The 25,644-nt window shown below is 37.3% G+C and overlaps 1 protein-coding gene across 5 annotated transcripts in view; it reads left to right on the top strand.

The window, feature by feature from the left end:
* LRRC69 (leucine rich repeat containing 69) overlaps positions 1 to 25,644 on the top strand; it is an 89,811-nt gene that overhangs the window by 26,782 nt on the left and 37,385 nt on the right. For 4 of the 5 annotated variants that reach the window (XM_025433623.3, XM_025433621.3, XM_049103884.1 and 1 more), the window contains exons 4-5: positions 3,446 to 3,641; positions 6,654 to 6,725. In XM_025433623.3, the coding sequence (XP_025289408.3) occupies positions 3,446 to 3,641; positions 6,654 to 6,725 (268 nt within the window). The remainder of the gene's footprint in view (positions 1 to 3,445; positions 3,642 to 6,653; positions 6,726 to 25,644) is intronic. The other variant, XM_025433622.3, reaches the window with a different exon arrangement.

Here is a 25,644-nt window from a genome sequence, read left to right on the forward strand (position 1 = left end):
TCTCGTGCAAGCCTTTTTGTGGACATATACTTGATTTCTTTTTCGTTTCAATTCCTAGGAGTAGAGTTGTAGAGTCATGGGGTAGGAGTATAGGTATATATGTTAATTTACTAAGAACTGCCAACAGTTTTGCAAAGTGGTTGTGCCATTTTACATTCCAGCAGCTTTAAAATGTTAACCATTTGTAGTTAGTATGAAATTATATCTCACGATAGTTTTAGTTTGCATTTGCCTGAAGTTGAGCACCTTTTCATATTCTAATTCCCCATTTATATGTTTTCTTTTGTGTAATGTTTGTATGAAGTATTTTTTCCATTGAAAAAAATTGTATTTTTTTTCTTAGCATTAAGCTGTAAGAGTTCTTTATATATTCTGGATAAAAGTGCTTTGATAAGTGTGTATATTGCAGATATTTCTTCTAGTATATGGCTTGCCTTTCAATTTTCTTAAAGGTACCTTATTTTTTTTTAAGGGTTCTTTAATTTTGATGAAGGCCAATTTTAAAATATTTTCATTTTAAGATTAGTGCTTTCTGTGCCTTTTAGGGAAAGAAATATTTTCCTACCCCAATATTATCAATATATTATCCTATATTTTCTTCTATAACATTTATAATTTTAGTTGTTATATTTAGCTGTATGATTCATCTCAAGTTAATGCTTGTGCATAGAGTGGAGTAATGTCAAAGTTCACTTTTCCCCCCCACATTATTCCTATATTTTCTTCTACAAACTTCATAGTTTTAATTTTCATATTTGGATTTATGAGTCATCACAAATTAATGCCTGTTTGTGATGCGGGATAATAAAGTTTATTTTTTCTCCATATGTTTATCCAGTGGTCCTAGCACCATTTGTTTAAAGATTTTCTTTTCTTAATTGCACTGCCTCGACACCTCAAAAACCAAATGACTATTTATGTGTCTGTTTGGACTCTCTCTTCTATTGCTTTGAATTATTTTTCTATAATTTCTCTGAATACTATCTTAATCACTGTAGCTGTATTGTAAACTTTGAAATCAGTTAACATGAGTCCTCTGACTTTTCTTTTTTATAATAGTTTTGACCACACTAGGGACTTTGAATATCCGTGTAAGTTTTAAAATTGATTTGTTGATTTTTACACGAAGAAACCATTAAGATTTTTATTTGAGAGAGTGCCTGGGTGATGCAGTTGGTTGAGCATCCAACTCTTGGTTTCAGCTCAGTTTGTGATGTCAGGGTCTTCAGAGTGAGCCCCATGTGGGGCTCTGTGTTAGCATGGAGTCGGCTTCCGACTCTATCTCCCTCTGCCTCTACCTCTCCCCATTGCGTGCACTCTCTTTCTAAAATAAATAGATTTTAAAAAAGATTTTTATTTGGGTTGAGTGGAACTGTAGATGAATTTGGGGGAGAACTGGCATCTTAGCAATGTTGTTTCTTTTCATATATGAACAAGACCAAGACATATCTCTACTTTTATTTAAAGCTTTTTAAAATTTTCTCAGTCATAATTGACAGTTTTCAGTATTGAAGGCCTCTCCTATCGTTGGTTAAATGTTCTCTTAACTATTTTATGGTAGTGTTTTTTTTTTTATGTTACTGTAAATTGAGTTTTTAGAACTTTTATTTTCCAATTTTTGTGGCTACAATATAAATAGTGACTTTGTAGTCTATGATCCTAGGTTTGTTAGTTTCTTTTTTTTTTTTTTTAATTTTTATTTATTTATGATAGTCACACAGAGAGAGAGAGAGGCAGAGACACAGGCAGAGGGAGAAGCAGGCTCCATGCACCGGGAGCCCGACGTGGGATTCGATCCCGGGTCTCTAGGATCACACCCTGGGCCAAAGGCAGGCGCCAAACCGCTGCGCCACCCAGGGATCCCGGTTTGTTAGTTTCTATTACCTCTCTTTAACATTTAAAATGTTGACTATCTCTTTAATTTTGAGATACTCTCCTCCAGTACCTTTAAGGATTCCTTATTAACCTGGTTCATCTCCTGGTTCTCTGCTCATGCCTGCCTTCTCTAGATACCTTGTTTAGTTTTTTTCTTGTTGTTTTGTCAGATGTCTGAGTTCCTCAAGAATCTTTCCTACTTGGGATGCCTAGGTGGCTCGGTGGTTGAGTGTCTGCCTTCAGCTCAGGTTGTGATCCCAGAGTCCTGGGATTGAGTCCTGCATTGGGTTCCCCACAGAGAGGGGAGTCCTGCTTCTCCCTCTGCCTGTGTGTCTACCTCTCTCTCTCTGTGTCTCTCATAAATAAATAAAATCTTTAAAAAAAAAAAAAAGTCTTTCCCACTTGCTGTTTTCTCTCTTTCTCCTGCCCTTTTTGTTGTTGTTCTTTCCATCAATCTCATCTATTCACAAGGCTTCCATTGTTGGTTTGCAGTCTTTCCCCAGTCGCCTTCACCTGCACTGACCACTTTACTACATCTAGGCTCCCTTTTTAATTGTTTAAAAAATATCAATTTACTCTGTTATTACTTTAATCTCAACACATTGGATCTTGAGATTATTCTATATTTTTCATTCTTAGCTTTGCAAACAGACACATCTGCATTTGAATCTTGACACTGTTGTCTACTAGGTGGGTAATTTGGGCAAGTTGTTTACTCCCTCTGATCCCTTATTTTCCTCACTTCTGAATTAAGGGTAATAATTCCAGCCTTAGAGTTGTGCTGATGATATAATTTAATGCACCGGTACATAGTTGATGCTCAACATTAGTAATTTCTTTTGCGTCTTTACTCAAAATATTAATATTTTGTCAGCTTACTATGACCCCCTGTTGCCCTGATTTTACAAGTTCTATTATTAAAAGCCAAGCTCAAATGTTTATTCTCCTAAAATGCTTGTGGTATACCTCACTACCTACCATACCTGCAACTAGAAATTCGAATTTCCTTAATTCATTTCTCTCCGTCTGATGGTATTTCCTATCTTCATTCTATGATTCTATCTAATATCTCCTTCTAGACCATGATGTCCATAAGGCAGAATTTGTGGCTGATTCATCTGTGCATCTTCCGCAGCAACTAAGTGGTTCTCACATCTGTTTGGTTCAGGATATTTAATCTATATCCATACCTCTATCCATTTATATACATGTATATATGTATATGCATATTTGTGCGAGTATATGTCCTCCTTTGTCCTTTGGCTTCCTCTTCAGTATAGTTGATGTATACATACAAAAAGTGAAAAATAAAGTTTTCTCTCTCTTAAATCGAGGTTTTGATTACATAAAACTCTTTTAACATAAGCCGATTATAAAATATCTTCAAAAGTTAAATTATAGTAGAGATTTTTTATGCTCAAAGTATTTGTAGTAGTTGTGAACCCGTGACTAAAGTAAGGCTCAGATGAGCTATAAAAAAACAATGAATTGACACATGGCTTCTGGTAAGGGCTATGTACAATGGGCTTTCTTATTCTCATACTTTTCAATCATCTACTTTATTTTTTAGATTAAAAAGCCTTGTAATTTTGAGTATAAATCATAACCAGCTAGCCAGCATTCCTAAAGAACTTTGTTTTCTTGAGAATCTTTCTGAACTTCAACTTAGCTACAATCGGCTCCTTTCTCTACCTGAAGAGATTAAGTTCTTGAAGAAGCTCCAGAAACTTGTCCTGATTAGGAACAACATTGAAGTTTTGCCAGAGGTAAGCAAAACACGGAAGCAAGTTTTCTTGGGGAAGAACTCACTATGACATGATGGGGAGTGGCTATGGAATGGGTTTGGACATCTGAGTACAAGCCATCATTTGCTTCCCCTCCAGTGAGGCATAGTCAGTTCCCAAAGCCCTGTGACTAAAAAGGGTTACAACTTGGATTATTCCACATAGCTAGGAACGCCCTATTTAGTAAAACTAAATTTAGGTTTGCTCACCTAACCTGAATTTCAGATAAGGAACAAGTAATTTCTTAGTATAAGTACATTCTAATACTTTAAGTATTGCATAGACGTATTTATACTAAAAATATTGTTGTCTGAAATTTAAATTTAAGTGAACCTCTTGTATTTCATCTGGCAAACCTATGTACAGCATGCATTGTAAGTACATTTTGGTTTTGGAACATGTGCTATATATTTTGCATTTTTCCTACATATCTACTCTCCATCTTTTTCCAACCTGTCCTGTGCCTGGAAGACTGACCTGCATGGGTATCAGTAAGCTCCATTGTCCTCTGGCTTCCTTTTGGATATGGCCAATGAGAGCCACTAGTAGGAGATGAAAGGGCGGGAGAAGAGTGAGTACCAGATGGTATTCCCCTGGTACCCTCCCTGATAGGATGTTATAAGTTGTCTGCACACTTTTCTTGTAGACCATAACGAATATTTGGTGATTCTCTAATGGACTGTTACTACCTCCCCTTGGCTCTTCAGACCCATGGCAGTAAAGAACTCCCTGCCACTGCCAGCCTTTTGGAATTTTGTGGGAACCTTGCCAAACTTTTATAAATGATGGTTTTATTAAACTCTCCTCAAACTTCCCAGTTTGAGAATCTGCTTCCTGCTAGGAACTTGTCAATGGGTTTACCTTCGTTCCCTATGCAAATTAAAATTAATTTGATAGGAGGGAATGCATGTCATATAGTAAATAGAAGAATACAGAAAAGTAGCTCAATTTCTACTGTTTCATTTTTCTCTCAAGAGGATATTCCCTTAAAAAATTCTGTGTACACTGTAATGTGATATGTGAAAATATAGCAAGGTGTAGGCTGTAAATAAGTGTATTTCAAAAATATTAGTCTTAAGTTCCTTAAAAATCTTAATTTCTGTAAATAAGAACAGTTCATGAAATTGCAAACTAAATCTATTAAGAGTGTAACACCTGGGGATCCCTGGGTGGCTCAGCGGTTTAGCACCTGCCTTTGGCCCAGGGCGTGATCCTGGAGTCCCGGGATCGAGTCCCACATCGGGCTCCAGGCATGGAGCCTGCTTCTCCCTCCTCCTGTGTCTCTGCCTTTCTCTCTCTCTCTCTCTGATAAATAAATAAATCTTAAAAAAAGTGTAACACCTTTATTTGAGGGAAAAATAATTAACAGTAGTACCAGAAGCATTCTCATGAAGCATTATATTACTTTGTGTTCATAACAACTCTGATGTTGCTCTTCTTGTTTACCCAGTTTATTTTTTAAAAATATTTTATTATTTATTTATTTATTTATTTATTTATTTATTTATTTATTTATGAGGGAGAGACCGTGAGATCATGAGTATGGGAGAGCGGCAGAGGGAAAGGGAGATAAGCAGACTCCCTGCTGAGCATGAGCCTGTTGTGGGGCTCAGTCCCAGGAACTGCAGATTATGACCAGAGCCAAAGGCAGACACTTAACAGACTGAGCCACCCAGATACCCCAACCCATTTAAAAACAAGGAACAGAGAGGTTATAGGACTTGAACACAGTTTGCAAAAGTCAGAGTAGGGGCTCAAATCCATGTCTGTCTGACTTAAAAGCCTGTACTTCAAGTCAGTACTCTTACTACATTTTTTTCTTTTTAAATCTTGAGGAGTTTGGACTTTAAAAAATGTAAATGCTAGTAAGTTCTGTCCTGAATTATTATGTAAAGAATGCCTATGAGCATATGTCCTTCTACATTTAATACATTTCAGTTTATCGTTGTTCTTTTTGTTTTGCATTATAAATGGTAAGGCATTATGGGAAATACTCATTTGTTTTGATAATGAATAGATTAAGAATAATTTTCTGGTATACTATATTTAAATTTTTTTAAAATTTATTTTTATACTTTTTAATTTTCATTTATTTTTTAAATTTTTAAAAGATTTTGTTTATTTAGACAAACATGAGCATGTATGAGCATGAGGTGGGGAGAAGCAGGGTAAGAAAGAGAGAGAGAGAATCTCAGGTAGACTCCATGCTGAGTGTAGAGCCTGACCTGGGGCTCCATGCGGGGCTTGATCCCAGGACCTTGAGATCATGATCTGAGATGAAATCCAGAGTTGGATGCTTAACAGACTGAGCCCCCCACAGGCCCCTGGTACAGTATAAGTTATGTGTATGTCTGCACACGTGTGTGAATGCATATGTCCATTTAGTCACATTGGGCATGTAGATAGACACTAACAGATTTTATTTTATTTTTTAATAAGGAAAAAGATTGGGTTAGCACAGTGCTAAGCAAAATATAGATCTGAAATAAATGCCTTTGGAATTGTTGATGTACCTTTTACATCTGTTTTCAGTTTCTCAAAGGTTTTTTGTATTTAATTTTAGTAACATCTACTGAGTTCTCACTATAAGGCCTTTCAGTAAGTCCTTTCTGATTGGTAACTTATTTAATCCATTCAACAGCCATATTAAAGCACGGGCTTCCTTTACCATTTTCATTTTACAAATGGGGAAACTGAAGTACAAAGAGATTAAGAAATTTGTCCATAGTTACGTAGTGCCAGAGGTCAGATCGAACCTACGAATAGTCTAACTCTTGGCTTCCATGTTATGTTGTCCTGGAGTGGTCGAGGGAAGTGGAGACCATAGAGAATCTGGCACCCCATACATAGGGATCTCCTCCAGGAGGAGGTACTGAAGAATTGATCAGGTAATTAGGAAAAGATGGTCAGTCCCATCAAGTTTGAAGTTGGAAGAAATACTTAGGATTCTACATACTGAATTTTTGAATATCTCTCTTTTGTTTTCTGACACAGGGACTTTGTGATCTTCAGAATTTAAGAATCCTAGACATAGCTGGAAATATTATTCAGATACTTCCATCAGGAGTAAGAAAAATTTACCTCTATTATAAATGAAACATTGTTTATGCTACTGAGATTAGAAAAATATGAGCAGTGGTAAAACCTTGTAGTAATTGGAGCCTTGGATTATACAAATGACTCAAAAGATTTGCTTTGTTCTAGAATTTCAAAAACCTGTTCTCTCCCATTCCTGGCCATGTGTTCTCTGCCTGCTGAAATTGTTTGAACTGAGTGAACTCTGATTGCTATCATACATATTTTAAATGTGTTTTATTATTTTATACTGCTTTGGTCACCTCAGACTTTTGGAAAATATGACTTTCTAGAACACACATTTTCATCCCTTGTAATTAATCCAACGTGACACATTTGTTAGTTGTTTTTGAGTCATAAACAATGAAAAATACCTTTTCCCACCATGTAGAAATGAATTTTGACTTTCTGTATTTCAAAAAACAGAAACAGTTGGTCTCAGCAACTTTTGACTTTTGGGAAAGAAATGGCAGTTTTTTATGTTGAATTTTTGCATCTGAGCAAGTGTCATTCCATATGCAAGATAGTAATTAGAAATTTATCAATCCAGAAGGTATTCAATAAATAGTTTTTGATCTATTAACACATTTTTCTGATTGATCAACTCCAAATTAGTATTTCAGCGTTTTTTTTTTACACTTAGAGAAATTTTTTGCACTGAAGTCGACTCAAATATGAAAAATGAGTGTAAAGTCTATTTTAGGAAAAAAATTTAGTTTTTATTGTGTTAAAATATAACATACGCTTTATCATTTGAACAATTTTTAAGTGTGCAGGTCTATGGCGGTAGGTAGATATTCGCAATGTCGCACAGCCATCGCCAGCTATCTGCAGAAGGGTTTTATCTTCCCCGACTAAAACTTTGTTCCCCTTTAACATTATCTCCCTGTTCCCCTCTCCCTCCCCCAGGCCTCATTTAAGTACAGTATACCTCATACAAACATACAATAATTTGTCCTTTTGTGACCATATTTCACTTAACATAATATCTTCAAAGTTCATCTGTGTTACAGCCGGTGTGAGAATTTCCTTCCTTCCAAAACGCTGAATAATATTCCATGTATGTATATGTCACATTTTGTTTATTCAGAATTCACCTGTCAGTGGACACCTTTCAGCTCTTGAGAATAATGCTGGTGTGAACATGGGTTGTACAGATATCTGAATTTCTGTTTTCATTTCTTTTGAAATGGGTATATACCTAAAAGTGGAATTGCTGAGTCAATATGGTAATTGCACGATTATTTCTTTTTAAAAGTTTTAATTTAAATTCCAGTTAGTTAACATACAGTGTAGCATTAATTTCAGGTGTGCAGGATAGTGATTCGCCATCACCATACAACTCGCAGTGCTCATTGCAACAAATGCACTCCTTAGGAATTGCCAGAGTGTGTTCCAGAAGTACAGTTTTGAATGTTTAATAATTGGGTGTTGTTAATACTGACCTGATAAATGCTATCAAGTTTTATCATCCTGCAAGTCTTAGTTCAAACCTCTGCCCTGTAATGCTTTCCATGTTTTCCAACAGTCTTCTGGTGCCACCACTTCTATGGTACCACTATGGTTTATACCATGTAGTAGAGTACTTCTTTTCAAGTCTGTCTTGCCATTAGACTGTAAGCTAAGTAAACTACCGGGTTTTTTTAGTTCCCTTGAAACAGTTATTTTTAATTAAAAAAAATCTTTTATGGCAGAGATCTCTAGCTCTTCTTACCCTCAAGAGCTCAGTTATTTTCAAATTAAAGTCATTTGAAGAAAAAGTTGACCTGACTAAAGTGAGAAAAAGTTCTAATGATTATCACCAGGGGGCATCATGACATTTGCCTTTGATGTGAGGTTTATAACAAAATATCTATAAAACATTTGCAGACCTAACAGAAAACTTCACATTTCTGAAACACGCTTGGTCAGACTCCTCCATTAGCCGTTTCACTGCCTGACCTGTCATGACCGTATTTTTCAGATTGAGAAATGACACTAGAAGTTATATTTCTAAAGCGGTGCTTTGCAATTATTTAGTAATTTGCAGATTTGCTAAGCAATTTTGCATGCTATGAAATATTTATAACAATTTAAGTTTGAATCGCCCATTGAAGAAGACCAATCTGTTATTATTCCTGTTTAGCACTGAGGCTCTAGAGAGGTAATTTGCCTACAGAAGTTGCCCTGAGTCTCGAGAGGGCCTCAGAGTCCCCAGATGACTTATGAAAAGGCAGAGGGCTAGCCCTCACTTGTAGAGTTTCTGATTCAGCAGGTTGGAGAGCCCAAGAATCTGCATTCCTCTTAAGTTCTCAGGTGATACTGATGCTGCAAGTCTGGACATCACACCTGGAGCACCACTGGCTAGAAGTGTAGAGCAGTGGTGGAATTTGGACTTGCACTCAAGATTTTTGCCTGCAAGCCCAGGGCTCTTCCCATATTACAAAACTCTGCCTCTGAGAGGAATAAATTCTTTGCGTCAGGAATGACAGGCAAAGGTAGTCTCTGTTATGCTACACAAATAAATGAGACCTTTCTTTTTTTTTTAATTTTTTTTTAAAATTTATTTATGATAGTCACAGAGAGAGAGAGAGAGAGAGGCAGAGACACAGGCAGAGGGAGAAGCAGGCTCCATGCACCAGGAGGCTGATGTGGGATTTGATCCCGGGTCTCCAGGATCGCGCCCTGGGCCAAAGGCAGGCGCCAAACCGCTACGCCACCCAGGGATCCCCAAATGAGACCTTTCTTTAATTTCAGTAGCAGTTTGGGTTCTGAGAGGTTCCCTGTGTCCTCGACTAAAATGATACTCAAGGATCATTCCTTGAACAATACCATTCTTGTATACTCTGGAAAATTTTTCACACTGAAACTAGGATTTTGATATGTGAGCACAAGGAAAGCCTATAAAGCTGGAAGCTGAGTTTTATACGTTACTCCTCTTCAGCCACCCTGTGGATGTACTTGTGTTTGGAAGCGAGGCTCAAGTCTAGGTACAATATTTACCAGGACACATACAATTCCGATAGCCTACAGGAAAGTGCTTTGCTGAGAGTAGGCATCCAAGAAATATGGATTTAAAGATGTAACCTACAGCCACGGCTACATTTTCCATAATTGCTGTTTGCTTTCAGTTTCAAATTCATATTAACATTCATTTGAAGCCCTGGCCTCCATAAGCAGGTTCTGTGTCAGAGTTAAGAATCTTGAGTATTTGTATATCCCTAAGGTCTGTAGGCATATAGTGTTTTCATAAGAAAAAAAAAATACAAGGAGGAAAAAGCCTCATGCAATGGTGGTGTCATGAGAAAAATATGCTTGGACTATTTATGGGAGGGATAATGGTTATAGCACCTATTCCATTTTATCAGTGCCCCCCTTTTTTCCTTCAAGAATTCTTCAGAGTCCTCATAAATCAAATTTGAGAATGGTGCAAACACTTTCCCCTTTCACAGTATGAGAAACACAGGGGGAAAAATATAAGTAACTTTCCCAGAAACACAAATCATTTGAGTGGCGAAGAGACTATTTGAATCCACGTTCCCAAACAAAAATTAAATATGCTTAAGTGAGCAATTTACCGGTTGTATGACCTTGAGCACATAACTCAATCACTTTGTGTTTCATTTTTTTTTCCCTGTGGAAATTGGGGATATTGATAACACATAACATTATTGGGAAAGGGTCTGACACGACAAGTGGTGCTCAGCAAATATAGAACGAATACGTGATTAAATGAGATAAGGTGTATAAAGCTTTTACTAGTGGTTGGCATGTGGTCGATAGTAAATGTAATTTTCATTTTAAAGTCTCAACTACCTGCCACTGAATCCAACCCAAATGCAGGGACACTTTTGCACATTTTTAAAGTCATGAGAGCACCTGAATGATTTTAACTTGCTAACAGCGGGGTAACCACTGATCTGTGTGCGCCGGTACACCAGGGGGGCACAGTCTTATTAGCACCTTCCTCTACTTTCTGTTCTCTGTGTGCTTTTTGCCTGAATAGCTATTCCACGTTATTTTCCTCTGCAGACCCACTTACAGTCTCCTGGCCTACCTTGGTGAAGCAATAAAACAGAACCAACAAACGATTTCCCTGAAAGGGGTCCTTGTTTCCCTGGATCTTTACCAGTAATTCTGTTTATTTCTGTCTCATCCTTTCATCCTGTCTCTTGGCTCACTTGCTTTCTGATTGTCAGTTACACCGGATTCCTCTGAAAATAGGGCCCCTCGTTACTGAACTTCCTTTTCCTTAGACCCTTTACTCAAATTGATGCCTACTACTTACCCGGATGCAGTTTCTTTCCTCAAATACTTTTAATTTAAAATGGTTTCTCCATTTATGGCTGATGCTGATTATGATCCATGCCAGTCTAAACATAACTTGTTATGGTGTCCTTGATTCCAGACACTTTCCTTACAGCTAGCATGGCACAGGCCCTGGCTTAGGGTCACGTCCGCCTCGTATTTGTCTAATCCATTAAGCCTAAATATTTCACAAATGCTCCCAGTGTCTTTTATTTTACTTTTCTGTGCTTTTTTTTTTTTATTTATGATAGTTACAGAGAGAGAGAGAGGCAGAGACACAGGCAGAGGGAGAAGCAGGCTCCATGCACCGGGAGCCCGACGTGGGATTCGATCCCGGGTCTCCAGGATCGCGCCCTGGGCCAAAGGCAGGCGCCAAACCGCTGCGCCACCCAGGGATCCCTTTTCTGTGCTTAATTTAAAGTCAAGTGACTTTTTGAGTGCCTCTCACCATTTACAAATGAGGTCACCTGCCTTCAATAGAACGACTTCTGTATATGAGCAGTTAACATACAAATACGCGCACGACGCATAAGGAGGCCGTTTAGCTTTGGATGAAGAGAAATTGTTCTGTGAAGCTGACCGAGCACATGGAGAATGGCTATATAAAAATTTCAAAATGTCTATGATCAAAAATGTGCTTGAGTGGCCAAAAGTGTGGTACAATCGTGGGAAAGGAGCTGCCTGGGAAAATGAAATTGTGATGTTTGTCTTGTATCAAAACTTCTATCCAAGCTTTTGAAACTGTTGCAAGATGTTTTGAAAATAGCCTAAAAGTTTAAAACTGATGTGCAGGGAAAAAAGTCTTTGAAGCTGTGTTCAAGGACATCTCCGAACGTCTCCACCATCTAGTGATTTGGTTTGAGGTATCCGCTTTGCTGGGTAGCCCATGAGAAATTCCATTTGTCTACCTCACGCCCTTTGCTTTTTCTCTGCCTCTTGAACAGCAACATTAGAGACCCACTTTGTTCTTGTTCCCATATCTATAGTTTATTTTCTGTCTCTGTTGGTTATTAAGGAAAACTGTACCCTATCCTTGAAGCTCATTAAATCCTCTAAAATTTGACCTTAATTTGAAAATAGTATATTTTCTTTGGTTGTCGGTGCTGCCTTCAGTGGCTCAGTTTATTAGGAGATATACATTTAAAACAACATTCAGTGACCTTTAAAAAAATGGGATAGGAGCCAACGCTTGCCTAATGAAAACCCCTTGTGGCCTCTGCGGTTTTATGTAAGTGATGTAAACTTAGCTAATAGAGAATTAGTGAGTTCCAAAACTTGACTAAATGCCTTGCCTGTCACTACTTTTACGAGAATGAGATCATGTTTTCTTCTGTTTCTTATATAGGGGGAGGCAAAGAGGAGAGTGTCGAATTATATGTGATTGCTTCTTTCACCCTTCGAATTCTAAAATTTCATGAGATAGACTTTTTGAAATGAAAAGCATAGAGAAAATTCATAAAATATTACCCTGGATGCAGCGAGGGTTTTGTTAAAACCCTGACTCAAAAATTGAGGGCTCAGTTAAGTTACAGGTATAACTGGTATTCCCTGCCTGGCTCAAGTAAATAATCTGAGTTCTGCCTTTTTATGTCTATTGTGCTTTTATCAGAATGAGCGACGGGCTGGTCCCAGATGACGCCAAGTGCTGCACAGTGCCTTCCCCCCCACCCCGTTCCACGTGGTATGGGGGGTGGTGAACAGTGTTTCCCTTTCACTGGTTTCTCTTGGAAACTGTACTGTGCTAGCCAAGCAGCTAAAGAGTGATTGAGGAGACAAAAGGGATGCTTTTTATCTTCGAAATGGAGATCCCAAAATTGAAGTAACACCCACTTCACTTGTTGAGAGAAAGGGAGCATAGGGTTATTTGCTCCTAGTGTCAGAGTCAGAGCTACTATTTTTTTTTTTTCCTGCTGTGCGATAAAAGCTGAGTTTACATGATTTCAAAAAGAAGGTCAGTATTTTTCAAGGGGTAAATCTAATAAGAAAATGAGAAAAGTTTTAAAGAGAGACTTGGACTGAAATTCAGTAATGCAGTTCTTATGTAGCCTATTTAAGCATTGGTTTTGACTTAGATGATGAGTTTTTTCCTACTCCACACCCCCACCCCCAAATGTAAGCTCTACGAAAGCAGGTATTTTTACCTCTTTTCACTGATGTATTCCCACTCCTAGAACAGGGTCTCTTATAAATTAGGCACCCAATAAATACTTGCTGAGTGGACAGATGGATGGATGGGTGGATGGATTGGGTGGATATGGACTTTACCTAACAAACAAGCATGACGGCTTTGTTCTGCCGGAAAAATCAAAACTGATTTGTGAGAATGAGTAACCAAAAAGTTGGTCTAAGGCAGTTTTTTTCAACCAGAGAAGATTGTGCCCTTCAGGGACATTTGGCAATATCTGGAGATATTTTTGGTTACCACAACTGAGGATTGTGGTGGTACTATTAGCCTCTAATGGGGAGAGGCCAGAGATCCTGCTACAAGTTCCATCATGTGCAGGACAGTCCTGTGTAACAAAGCATTATCTGGTCTAAAATGTCAATGTCTTGGTTTGGAAGCCCTGGTTTTAAAGATTTACTATTTATTCCTCTTATATTTTCCAGATCATAATCCTTTTAAAATATATTCTTATCAAATAGATTTTAGAGTGCATAAGAATTGGCTGTGGTGTTTGTTAAAATTTGATGTCCTGGCTCTATATGTATGTATTCTGAATTATAGCTAATAATGCTTTTTCCTTTAAAGTTGAATTTTCTCGTAATAATGTGCCTTTATCAGCTACATCTATTTTGATTCATGCTGCCAGGATACATCTATTTTAATTCCTTGCTTTCAACCTTTCCATAGTCTTAGATTTTAGATATATTTCTTGTGCCATATGACTCTTCATTTTAAGAAGGTGATAACCTTTGTCTTGAAATTGCAGCATTTAGTTCATCTGAATTGGATGTAGTGGCTGATTTATTTGGGGCTAATTCAGTATCTTCCTGTATATTTGTAATTTGTTCCACTAACTCTGTGTTCTGTTTTCTCTCTTCCCTTCTTCCAATATGATTGGAAATTCTTGTGATTCAATTTAAAAAAATCTTTGTTAAGGCATTTTTATACGATTTTGTTATTATTTTTTTAAATTTACTACCTTAAAATTAAAAAAAATCCTACTTGCTTTATGAAAGTGTATTATTAATTGGTACTTACACCTTCCTCTTAGACAATGCAAAGACTTTAGGAGACTTCAAATCTAATTATTGACCTGCATTCTTAGATATTTTGTGTTTGTTAAAATTTTGTATTTTATATATGATTATATTTTAAATATAATTTTCTATTTTAAAAGTTTTTTTTATTATTTTACACAGATAGTATTCATTTAGATTTATCTGCAGGTTTCACCTATTTGCTGTTTTTCATTTTGCCCCCATATCCCCCATATCCTTTGGGATTCTATATTTGTTTCCAGCTCAAATTACATTTTTTAGTTCTCTTTGAGAATGAGTCTATCTGTGTTCCATTTCCCAGGTTTTGTTTGAGTTGAACTATCTTTCTTTTATTCTTGAAGAATAAATTTTACTGGATATGGAATTTTAAATTGACAGTATCATATTTCACTACTTTCTAAACCTTGTTCCACTGTCTTCTAGCCTCCATTGTTGCTGTGGAGAGAGAGGTCTGGGAAAAGTGTAGCTGTTGCTCCTCCTTAGGTAATGTTTTTCTTTTCCTGGCAGCTTTAAACATTTCTTCATTATCTTTCATATTCTACATTTCAAAAATGATGTGTTTAGATGTAAACTTCATTTTATTTATCCCAGGTGGAATTTATTGGGCTTTTTAGATATGTAAATTAATGTCTTTCATTGTTTTTTGACAAATTCTTGGTCATTGTCTTTTTCAATATTGCTTCTGCCTCCCCCTTCTTTTGCAACTCTAATTTCCCATATGTTATAGCTCCTAACATTATCTCCTTTTTGACTTACTCTTTTTCTCCCCCACTGTTTTCTCTCCTTTTGTCTCTGCTTGATTCTAGATATTTCCTCCTGAGACATTTTACAGTGTAATAATTTACTCTTTGATTGTGTCTAATGTACTTTTAAACCCATCCATTAGGTTATTTCTTTCATTTATATTCAGTGCTACAATTTTCGGTAGGTTCTTTTTCAAATCTATCATGTTACTTTTTTTTTTTTTTTTTTTTCCAACATGGGGCTTGAATTCATGACCCTGAGATCAAGACCTGAGCTGAGATCAAGAGTTGGATGCTCAACTGACTGAGCACTCCAACCACGGTACTTTTTATATTTTTCAGTAATCTACTGAAAATTTTAAGCTTGGTTTTTACTTTCTGGAACATGTAAAGTATAGTTGTTTTAATGTCTGAGTCTGATATATTCAGTATTGGGAAGTACTTTTGGGTTGATTTTTGTTTTCTGTTGTTTGTGCAGTTTAATTTACCCATATCAGAGTTTTCCAGAGAAATGCCATTCAACCCGGTGTACCATCTTTTCTTTTTTTAGATTATATTTAGTTATTTGACAGCACAAGTAGGCAGAGCTGCAGGCAGAGGGAGATGGAGAAGCAGGCTCCCTCCTGAGCAGAGCCTGATGACCTGAACTGAAAGCAGGTGCTTAATTGACTAAGCCACCCAGGTGTCCCCCATCTTTTCTTTTTATGTGCTTAGTGATATATATATATAGATGAATATTCTCCCTCTCTCTTTCTCCCTCTCTCTCTCTCTATATATATATATATATATATATATATACACACATATATGTATGTACACACATTCATATGTATGAATGTATATATTGGACGTGTGTATTGAAGTGTAGTTGACACACAATATTACATTAGTTGCAGGTGTACAACATATAGTGATATTATAAGTGTATAATGCTTGGTTATATTTGATTATATCCAGGACATTGTATTTGAAAAAATACTTTTGAAAATAACTCGAGGCTTCAGATGATGTAACTTCCTAGAGAAGTTTTCATTTTCTTTTGCCACTTTGACAGTGATGTAATGGCATCCTTCAGTACAATGGAAATAAGAATATGGTGCCACTTTTGTCTAGTTTCAATGTATAAGAGTTACCCAGAATAGTCAAAGTTGGGCTGCTATCTGTGTGGGGTGGATATTTTTTTTTTTATTTATCCTTATTCCTAGGTGAAAATTTCTTTCTGGTCTCAGGGGAGCAAAAGTGATTTTAAAAGTGGGGCTCATTTCTTTGGATATCCATGTGGTCCTGGATCTTGTCTTGTTTTTTTTCTGTTGGTCTTTTTTAGCTCTTTGATGCTTTGAAGATTTCATGTGTATATTTATGTTTATTGAGATATTTTGTCTAAATTACCTTGTTTTCCATTACTAGACTTGGAATTCTTTGATTTCATTAAGACAGTGAGAAAACTTGAGAGACTTCATTCTGAAAAACTCAATTACCTTCTTCAACAGCCAATACATTTCCTTTTCTTTAAGGAACAAACATTCACCTCTGCTCGTTTCTAGGACTCTTCCACAGGTATCAGGATGTGAAGTAGTAAAGTACTCTAACTTTGACTTACTCAAACCATTCTCTTGCTGATAAATAGATACTAGATCTAGTTCTCTGGTTAAGTGGTATGTATGGTCTCCTTATTTCCTGCCTTCTCGAGGAAACAGTCTTCCCTCATCTCTGCATGCCCAGTTCTTTTGTATCATTATAGGCCTTAGGTCAGGTATTGAATTCTCAGGACAGCCTTCCCTGGACACCCAATCAAAGTAGTCATCACATTACTCTATTGCCTCAATGCTTAAAATTTTCTTTATGGAACTTACCACTGTTATAAAAGTATGTTTATTTGCTTACCTGATTATTGTGTCTTTATCCACAATCCATTTTATGCCCAAGGGAATGTAAATCCCCATGAAAACAGGATACTTATCTGTTTATTCATTTGTTATGTTCTTATTGCTCAGAGGAGTGCTTGGCAGATAGTAAGCATTCAGTGTAAGCTTTCATCTCACAACCCCGAGATCAGGAATCACATGTTCTACTGACTAAGCCAGCCAGGCACCTGGAGAGATTTCAGTTTGAGAATCATTGTCTTTCTCATATATTTGAACTCTAATTTTATTTGCCACAATTTATATGTCTTCTATCATAAACTACCTAAAGTTCTTGGAAGATAGTTGAGAATAGATTAAAATACAAACCAAAACAAAAATTAAAACCTAAGCCCTGGCTGAGTAGGTAACCCAGGAGACTTCCAAAGCTTTCTATATTAAATTACAGGGCATTTAACATTTTATTTATAATCAGTAGTGAGGGCAGGAGGGAAAGGGATCACTTTTCTTGTTATCAGACTTTTATGAGGCAAGGATCAAATAAATCTATAGAAACTACTCATTGTATAAATGTTAGCTTTCTCTCTCTCTTTCTTTTTCCCCCCTCTAAGTGCCCATATGCAAAAAATCATGCTAGTGTGCAGAGAAGATAGGTACAGTGATTAGTGACAGTAAAGAATCAAGGTTCTAGAACATAATGAGGGGCAAAAAATCACTTGTATATCAAGAAGACAGCTACTCAGAGGTATCAGGGAACTTGGCCCAGTGTATAGTTCTCTTTTGTTAGTACCAGGGCAGCTTTTCTTTTGGACATTCTGGAAATTCCATGGACTAGATAAGAGTCTGAGGATCAGGGGGGGAAGTTAGGCCATCATCATAGGAGGGATGCTCTTCCATTTATGATACATTGTTACATTGTTAGTAAGGGTTTTGTCTACTTAGGCCACAGATGCTTACTGGAAAACAGTAATAGGCTAAGGAAGATAAGTAAAAGTTACTATATAAAAACCATGACTACTAATACTCTTTGGAAACTGCGTTTGGTTTTGTGTTAAACATTAGAAGCATCATCTTACTTAATCCTCATTATAGCTCTGTGGGCTGGGTACTATTAGTCTTTCCATGAGAGAACTGAAGCTTTGGGAAGGAATTAATGTACGTATAGCAGGGCTGAAATTCAAACCTAGGTCACCTCCAAGTCCAAATATTTTTTATCCCTGGTAGTAATTCATATAAACATACCATGCTTGATTATCATAGATTGTTCCTGTTTGTCAAGATTGTATACTCTTTTAATTTTTGTGGAAGGCATGGCTGAGTTGAACTATCCAGAGAAAGGACTGATATCTGAGTCTCCTACCCCCGCTGCATAGCTTCCTGTGCTCCTGTGGGCTCTGGCTGACTTTAGGAAATTGAAGTCAAGACCCCTGGAAATGTGTTCTTTAGGATAACTAAAAGCATAGTTTTATTTGAAATGAGGAGTGGAGATAAGCAGTTGATTCTGCAAACTCTTGTTGAAATGGGCTTTTTGCGCCTAGTAGTTAGGAGGAACAATTGTAACATCTGAAGTCCCCAACAAACCAAACCTCCAACCGTACCGTTGAGGGAAATAAAAAATACTGAGGTAGTGGCCGAGCATCTGCCTTGGGCTCAGATCATGAACCCAGGGTCCCAGGATTGAGTCCCACGTCGGGCTCCCTGCAGGGAGCCTGCTTCTCCCTCTGCCCGTGTCTCTGCCTCTCTGTGTGTCTCTCATGAATAAATAAAATCTAAAAAATAATCCTGGGGTTGAAACATATTTTTAGATACTGTGTTGGAGAGTCAGTTGCTGGTATTCTTGGATTAAAGGGGGGAACTTCAAAGAAACTGGAGGTGTGACTTTCTAGGAGGGAAGACTAAAGAGAAAGCAGAACTATAAATCAAGGAGATAATTCCAGGCTGAAGACACTGCATTTGTAGGAGGCTTAAGACAGCTAAGCAGTGCAGTAGATATTAAAGAACCAACTCACAGATGGGGAGACAGTAGGTGACATTGAGGAGAGTGTATCACTGTGGGGAAACTTTTGATATTGTAGTTGTTTGTCTTAGAGCATAAACATTTTACTTTGAGTAATACAAATGATGCTGCCTGCTGTGATAATTGACTGAGCTGGCAAGGGTAAGTCCTCAGAAACCAGGCTACTGCTTAAATGTCACAGTAGTCCTGCTTCCTGTCTTTGCTTATCACCAGCAAAGCACAAGCACGTGCCCCCCGCACACTAGGACAGTGGTGCAGGATTGCGCCCATGATGTCCGGGCCTTAGAGACATGTTGCTATACGTCATTACTGCTTCCTCCCCAACTTTTCTCCGAGGTTATCTCCTATATCTAGGAGCCCTTTAGGCAGGCTGACCCAGACTATGAGAGAATGAATGAGGGGAGGGGGATGGAGGAATAATAAATGGAAAAAATATATAACCTATGCGTACCTGAGGGGGTATTGTCGGAAATCTAATTAATGCTAGCAATTTTCTTTAGCTTTATGGCAGGAAGAACAGTTATACTTTAATGGTCATGGATCAAATATACCCTCTGTAAAGCAAGAACAAAATAAAATGAAACAAACATGGAGCTTGGGTTTAATATCGCAGTGGAAGAAGCCGTTCTATGAAATAATTTTACAGCACTCCCATGTAATTTTTATTCAGGTTTTCAGTGTTTTGGAGTACAAGTCCCGCTAAATGTCCCCTGGGGAATAATAAGTAGAGTCAGTCCAGCACTAACTGTCCTCATATAAAAAGAACAAGAGGGTTTATGCATCTTTGGAGCAAGCCCAGGACTGCCAACCAAGCACCGCCTTTTAATAAAAGCTCTGCCCCTGCCCATTTTCATAGACACAAAGCTGGTTATAAATTCTGCTGTTCTCTTTCCCCCACCTACACCCTGGTGATCTTGCCTGATTTGCTTGCCAAATAGGCACAATTTTTAGTTACTGGTTTGCCCCACCCTTGTTGAGCTGTGATCCTTGATCAGAGATTTAGGAGATTTGGGAAGTGTTTGAGACAGCAAGAGGAGGGCACCATGCTGAAAAGTCAGAGTCCCACAGAAGCAGCAAAATAAGGGCAGCTCTTCAGGAGAGAAGTCTGGGTAGCTCATGTAAGTGCTTTTAGCATTAATAGACAAGGAAATGGGGATGGGAAGGAGATATCCAGTGGTGTGATGGTAAATGTTTGACAACTAGCTCTGTTTGTGGCATCTGCCAAGTTCTGTGGGGTAAAAACACCCACTGTGGCCTGTTTCAGGTTACCAACATGACCTGATATCACTGGAAGTCAAGCTGAATATGAGTGCTCATAATTGGCTTTTCTTATCTGGTACTGGTCAGCAAATCACTGGCAGTAACCTTGGCACCTCTAGTATGGAATTTTAAGGGATTATATGTCTGTCTTTTGTGTTAGAGGTTCTTAAAATATTAGCTTTGCTATTTATAAGCTGTCTATTCTTGAGTAGAGATCCTTCAATTTCCTTAGGCTCATTTCCTTACTATTAAGTCATTTATTAATTATATTTGCATATCTTTTAAAGAAGATTTTGTTTATTCACGAGAGATACACACACACACACACAGAGGCAGAGACACAGGCAGAGGGAGAAGCAGGTTCCATGCAGGGACCTGGGATCAGGCCCTGAGCCAAAGGCGGATGCTCACCCCCTGAGCAACCCAGGCGTCTCTATATTTGCATATCTTTTGTATGCCAGGAAATACTGTTGTAGGCATTCTGGATACAGAGGTGAGTAAAATAAACCCAGTACCTTCTTGAATCTTATATTCTAGAGGGGAAGACATAAAAAGCAAATACACGAGAAATTTAATTTTAGGTAGTTCATGAAGAAAGCACACAGAACACTGTAAGCCCTGAAGGGGAGATTTTGTGGGTTTTTTTGTGCACTATTCTCAGTGCTTACACCATCGTAAAAACGAATCAGAGCATGAAGGAGAGTCTGGTACTCTACGTGCGGCTGACATGATCAGAGAGACTTGAATGATACAGAACCCCTGTGGCAGGTGCTGTTGGGAAGTTGATTAAAGGTCCCGTCCGAAACCCTCTTCTCTTGAACTTCCTTTGGGGGGAGTGGTCATGTGTCACAGTTCTGACCCAGAGAAAAAGAAATGAGAATTTTTTGGGTGGAGTTCCTGGAAAAACTTTTATTATTATTTTTTATTAACTAATGTTACTAGTCAGTAGACACTTCTTCAAAGCTTTGAACACTTCTATTTGAAAACAGAAAGTAACACGATGCTTAGAAAAAAATTTAGCATTTTATAAATTATTCTTTTTGTCACAAATTTCAACATACAAAAAAAAACAAATTTCAACATACAAGCAAATTATTGAAGAGTTGAGTTTTCTAAAATGAACATGTGTACATGTATGTGTGAACATGTGTAATAAAAAATAGATAAAAGTAGTGAATGCTCTAAGCAACCTAACCAAGAGAGGATATATGCAAAAAAAGAATTTGGGTTTTATGTTCCTGTAGCTGAACCAGTGTTTCTCAACATTTTTTTTTTTTATTATTGTGCCCTCCCGCCTAAGATATTTTCCCCCTAATAACTTGTCCCCACCCCATTGCATTTTTTGCACCAGAGAGAGACTGTGTATATGCTTATATTATCAGGGAGGATTGAGTTTTGAAGGCCACAAGCCATTGTAATAATATCTAAGGTTGTTTTGTTCCCTCATAAGCCAGTTTTCACCTCCTTGGGGATCATATCAGTCCTCATTATTGAAATGCATGAGCTGAACCAGCACGGAACTTGAAAAAATATTTCTTACATTCTTACTTTTATATCTCATGGGCCAGATATGTGGGAGAGTTTTCAGACTTCTGAGAGAATCTTAGAATCAGCACAGATGTTGAGCTAGCTTTCTTGAAATCTTTGAAATACTTTTAGTCCTGGGAAAATTTTATCCACTTTGGGAAGCTGTATTTTCGGTCTTTTAATCCAGTACAGAAAGACTCTATCTCCTGTTGCTGACATCCCCAAATGCATCTTCTGAAAGTTTGCAGATCAGAATTAGAATTAGAGTGATATAAGTTTAATCGTTTTGTAAAAAATTTTGGGAATTTCTTTTCACTGTGGATTATTTGGAAAATAGAGATAAGCAAAAAGAAGAAAAGCAAAATTATGCATAATTTAAGCATGCTGGGGGAGGGGAGAATGCTCATACCATGACATGTTGGTTTATTTTTTTCATATTCTTCTAGTTTTTTTTTAAGGTCTGAATACTTGTGTGGATATGCACATATAGATTTTTTAAAAATAGAATATTCATACATGCTAATGTGTTGTTAGTAGTATTCATATATATCAGTGTGTTACTCATACATACATGTTTTGTAACATGCCTTTTCAACTTTTATTGTAAACATTTCACCATTGCTTGAAATATTTTCCTACTTTTCTGTTTCTTTGTTTTTTCTTTCATTTTTCCATTGGGTACCTAGATTTATTATGGAAATTTGGGTTACTTATTGAATATTTTTAATTTTAGTCTGGTTCGTGCTTTCTTTTTAAACTTATAGTTGACACTGGGTAGCCCTGGTGGCTCAGTGGTTTAGTGCCACCTTCAGCCCAGGGTGTGATCCTAGAGATCCCGGATCGAGTCCCACGTCCGGCTCTCTGCATGGAGCCTGCTTCTCCTTCTGCCTGTGTCTCTGCCTCTCTCTCTCTCTGTGTGTCTCTCGTGAACGAATAAATAAAATCTTAAAAAAATTATAGTTGACATCAATTTTACATGTACAATGTTACATTGGTTTCAGGTGTATGACATAGTGATATGACTCTCCTCTATTTTTAATGGGTGCATCATATTGACATTGTTTATGTTTAAGCAGTCTCCTATTTTTTGACAGGTAGGAGATTTCAAACTTTTCACCACAATTAAAATGCTTCAATGAATGTCATTGTAACTAATCTTTGCATATACCATTAATTAGTTCCTTAGGAAAGATTCATTGAAATGTAATTGCTAGATCAAAATTATGCATACTTTTACAGCTTTGATAAATGTCAAATTTTGCTTTAGAAAGCTCTACATTTCCAAGTTCTAAAATTGGTTCTGATACTTGCTTTACCAAGGCAATATTTCATATATTTCTTTAAAGATATTAATTATACTAGTTACTTTAGAGTCCTGTCCTATTAGCTCTGTTTCTTCTGATATAAATTCTTGCCTCTATTATTTCTAATGGTATTGACACTCAGTGATTTTCAGGTAATTTTATTTTTAAACTTTCATCCTATTTTTAAATTTGGGATACTGGGGATTCCCTAAAAGCTGTCAGCTGTCTTTGCAGTTACTTTATGAGAGAAGAAAAAGTTCTTACAGGAGTTTATATTGGTCAGTGACAGTAGAAAAAATGGTTGAAAATATTCCAGCAGGTATAATGCGTGCTGATAGCTGTTCATTCTTCCCTGGTATTGCCAGCCATTTAGGGTCCCTCTTACCTCTTTCTGTTCAAAGCACTGCATCTATTGGGCTGTAGGTGTGCAGGATTCAGGGAAAGGAGGTAATGGAGGTGGGAGGTGGATCATGGCTGTGGGATAAGAATGGATCCATAGTATCTGCTAGCTTCTCCTCTCTGTTGTTTCACTACCCATTTTTTTCTGGAGACCTCTCCTACCTCTGTGTATTGAGTTCCCTCAGTTCCTTGTGTGTGTGTGTGTGTGTGTGTGTGTGAATTTTTCCCTAGGCTTCCATAGTATCCTGGGTTGATATTTCCTTCTTCAAATGATACCATCTACAATAGTTTCTGTTCCTGTGAAAATTTCTCTTCTTGTTTTTAAGTGGCTATTTATTTTGTATTTTAAAAGGTATCTTTATATAATTTCTAGGGTTTGTCATGGAGAGGGATATTACTGATTGTGCTTAGTTTTACTGTCTTGAAACTAGAAGTTACTTATATCAGTTTGCTAAAATATTTGCAGTACATGAAGGTGCCTTTACCTCTGTCTGATAGCACTTAAATGAAGCAAAGTATTGGGGGGAGAAAAAGGAAGACAAAATATTGGCTGATTCTAACAAGCCAGAAAAACAATAAATGTGACTTGCATACATTAGACTATGGACTACATGTTGGTGTAATACTTAATTTTTCTAGAATGCTTTAAAGTTTACCACATACTTTGTCCTCCATCATTTGACCTTCACAATCAATGAGATGGATATAGGTTATATTCACACATCAGATACTTTAAATGACTTGTACCAAGAGATTGTGTGGAGGAAAAGTTATATGACAAACTTAAAAGAAAGAGTGTTTTAGTTAAAATAACAGTGACTGAAGGGAAGGTAAAGAAAAGCATTCAAGAATTCTTGAAATATTGATATCTAATTTGAATAAAGAAGAACAAAGATATGTGGAGAGGAATTAAAGGTGTTATACTTTTGAGAAGCTTTATTTAAAACATGGGGGCTTGCATAGAAACCAAGGCAGAAGCTACAAACTGGCATTCTTTCTGCTGTCCTCATCATGAATCTGGCCACTAACATTTTAATTTCCTGTCAGAATAAAAAGAAATGGAAGACCAAACATCTCACAATTGGTTTTCAAACCATAAACAGCTTTTACAAAATCTTTGAATATCTTTCTTCTGGTTCACTACTCTGAATTGTTGCCTGATATGAATAAATTTTAAGATGGAATTCTTCAGTTTAAATTGTAGACTATCCAAGGGCAGAGGTTGATAACTTTGATTTCTTTGTTATTTCCTAAGGAAAGTGCCTTTTATAGTTTGGTTACTGATGATTACTGCTTTCCATCTGTAACCAGGTCTGTGAGGTTTAGAAATATGGATGAAAGCATATCACTAGGTATATGGCTTCCCTAGGTAGCGGAGAAGTACTAGTTACATAATCTGTTTTCAGAAGCCTGAAACTGTTTCTAAAGAGTGAGTTAACCAAGATTTGAGAATCTTAGCTAGATTGAGAGAAGGGAGTAAATTTTTATATTTTGCAAAGAAGGAGTCACAGAAAAACACCCAAGAAGGTTAGTTGGAACAATTCTGAAACAGTAGAGAGAATTGTTTATCTGCTGTGAAGGTGGGAGAAGAGAATTCAGTGACATGTTGAAATTGGTGTGCATGTTTTCTTTTGGCTCTTTGGTTGCAACATAAATAGAATTTAACTAGTTACATAGGGAAGAATGAGGAGACTCTCACAGGGATTCAAACAGGAGCTATGGTTAGCGGCTTGGTGGAGCTCAGAGGTATGGGAGTGAGTGTTCTCAGGTTAAGGAGCTGCTGGGATCTTCAGCAGCATGAACTGGTAGGTCATCACACTTGTTATAATTGGTTGGTATAATGTTGGTATGTTGGTATAATGTAGCCATATTCCAAATGCTGCTCTGCTTATGCAGCATACACATAACCTGCTGTGGAGTTTCCAGCTCCTTGCCATAATAGCTGTTCTATTCCAGCTTCCAGAACTCAGCTGCAAATTATTTCCATGTTTCTTGGTTTAAATTCCCCAAAGAGTATATGATTAGGCAAGCCTGTTGGATCGCATATGATTGGACCAGGCCTGTGACTAGCTTTCTTTGGCTCAAGAGTCAAGCCCCTGTTCAAGTGTCCAAGTAGAATCATACAATGTAAAATGTGTAGGTGGTGGGGTCCCTGGATAGTGGTGGAAGATGGGGGTTGGAGCAGCATCAGCAGAGGAGGAAAAGTTTGGTGGTCCTAGTATATGTTTAATGGAGCTGAAACTTAAACAAGGCAATTTGATACCAGGTCTGTCTTCCTATACCCATACA

Source organism: Canis lupus, chromosome 29 (genome assembly GCF_003254725.2).
Source record: "Canis lupus dingo isolate Sandy chromosome 29, ASM325472v2, whole genome shotgun sequence".
NCBI classification, from domain to species: domain Eukaryota; kingdom Metazoa; phylum Chordata; class Mammalia; order Carnivora; family Canidae; genus Canis; species Canis lupus.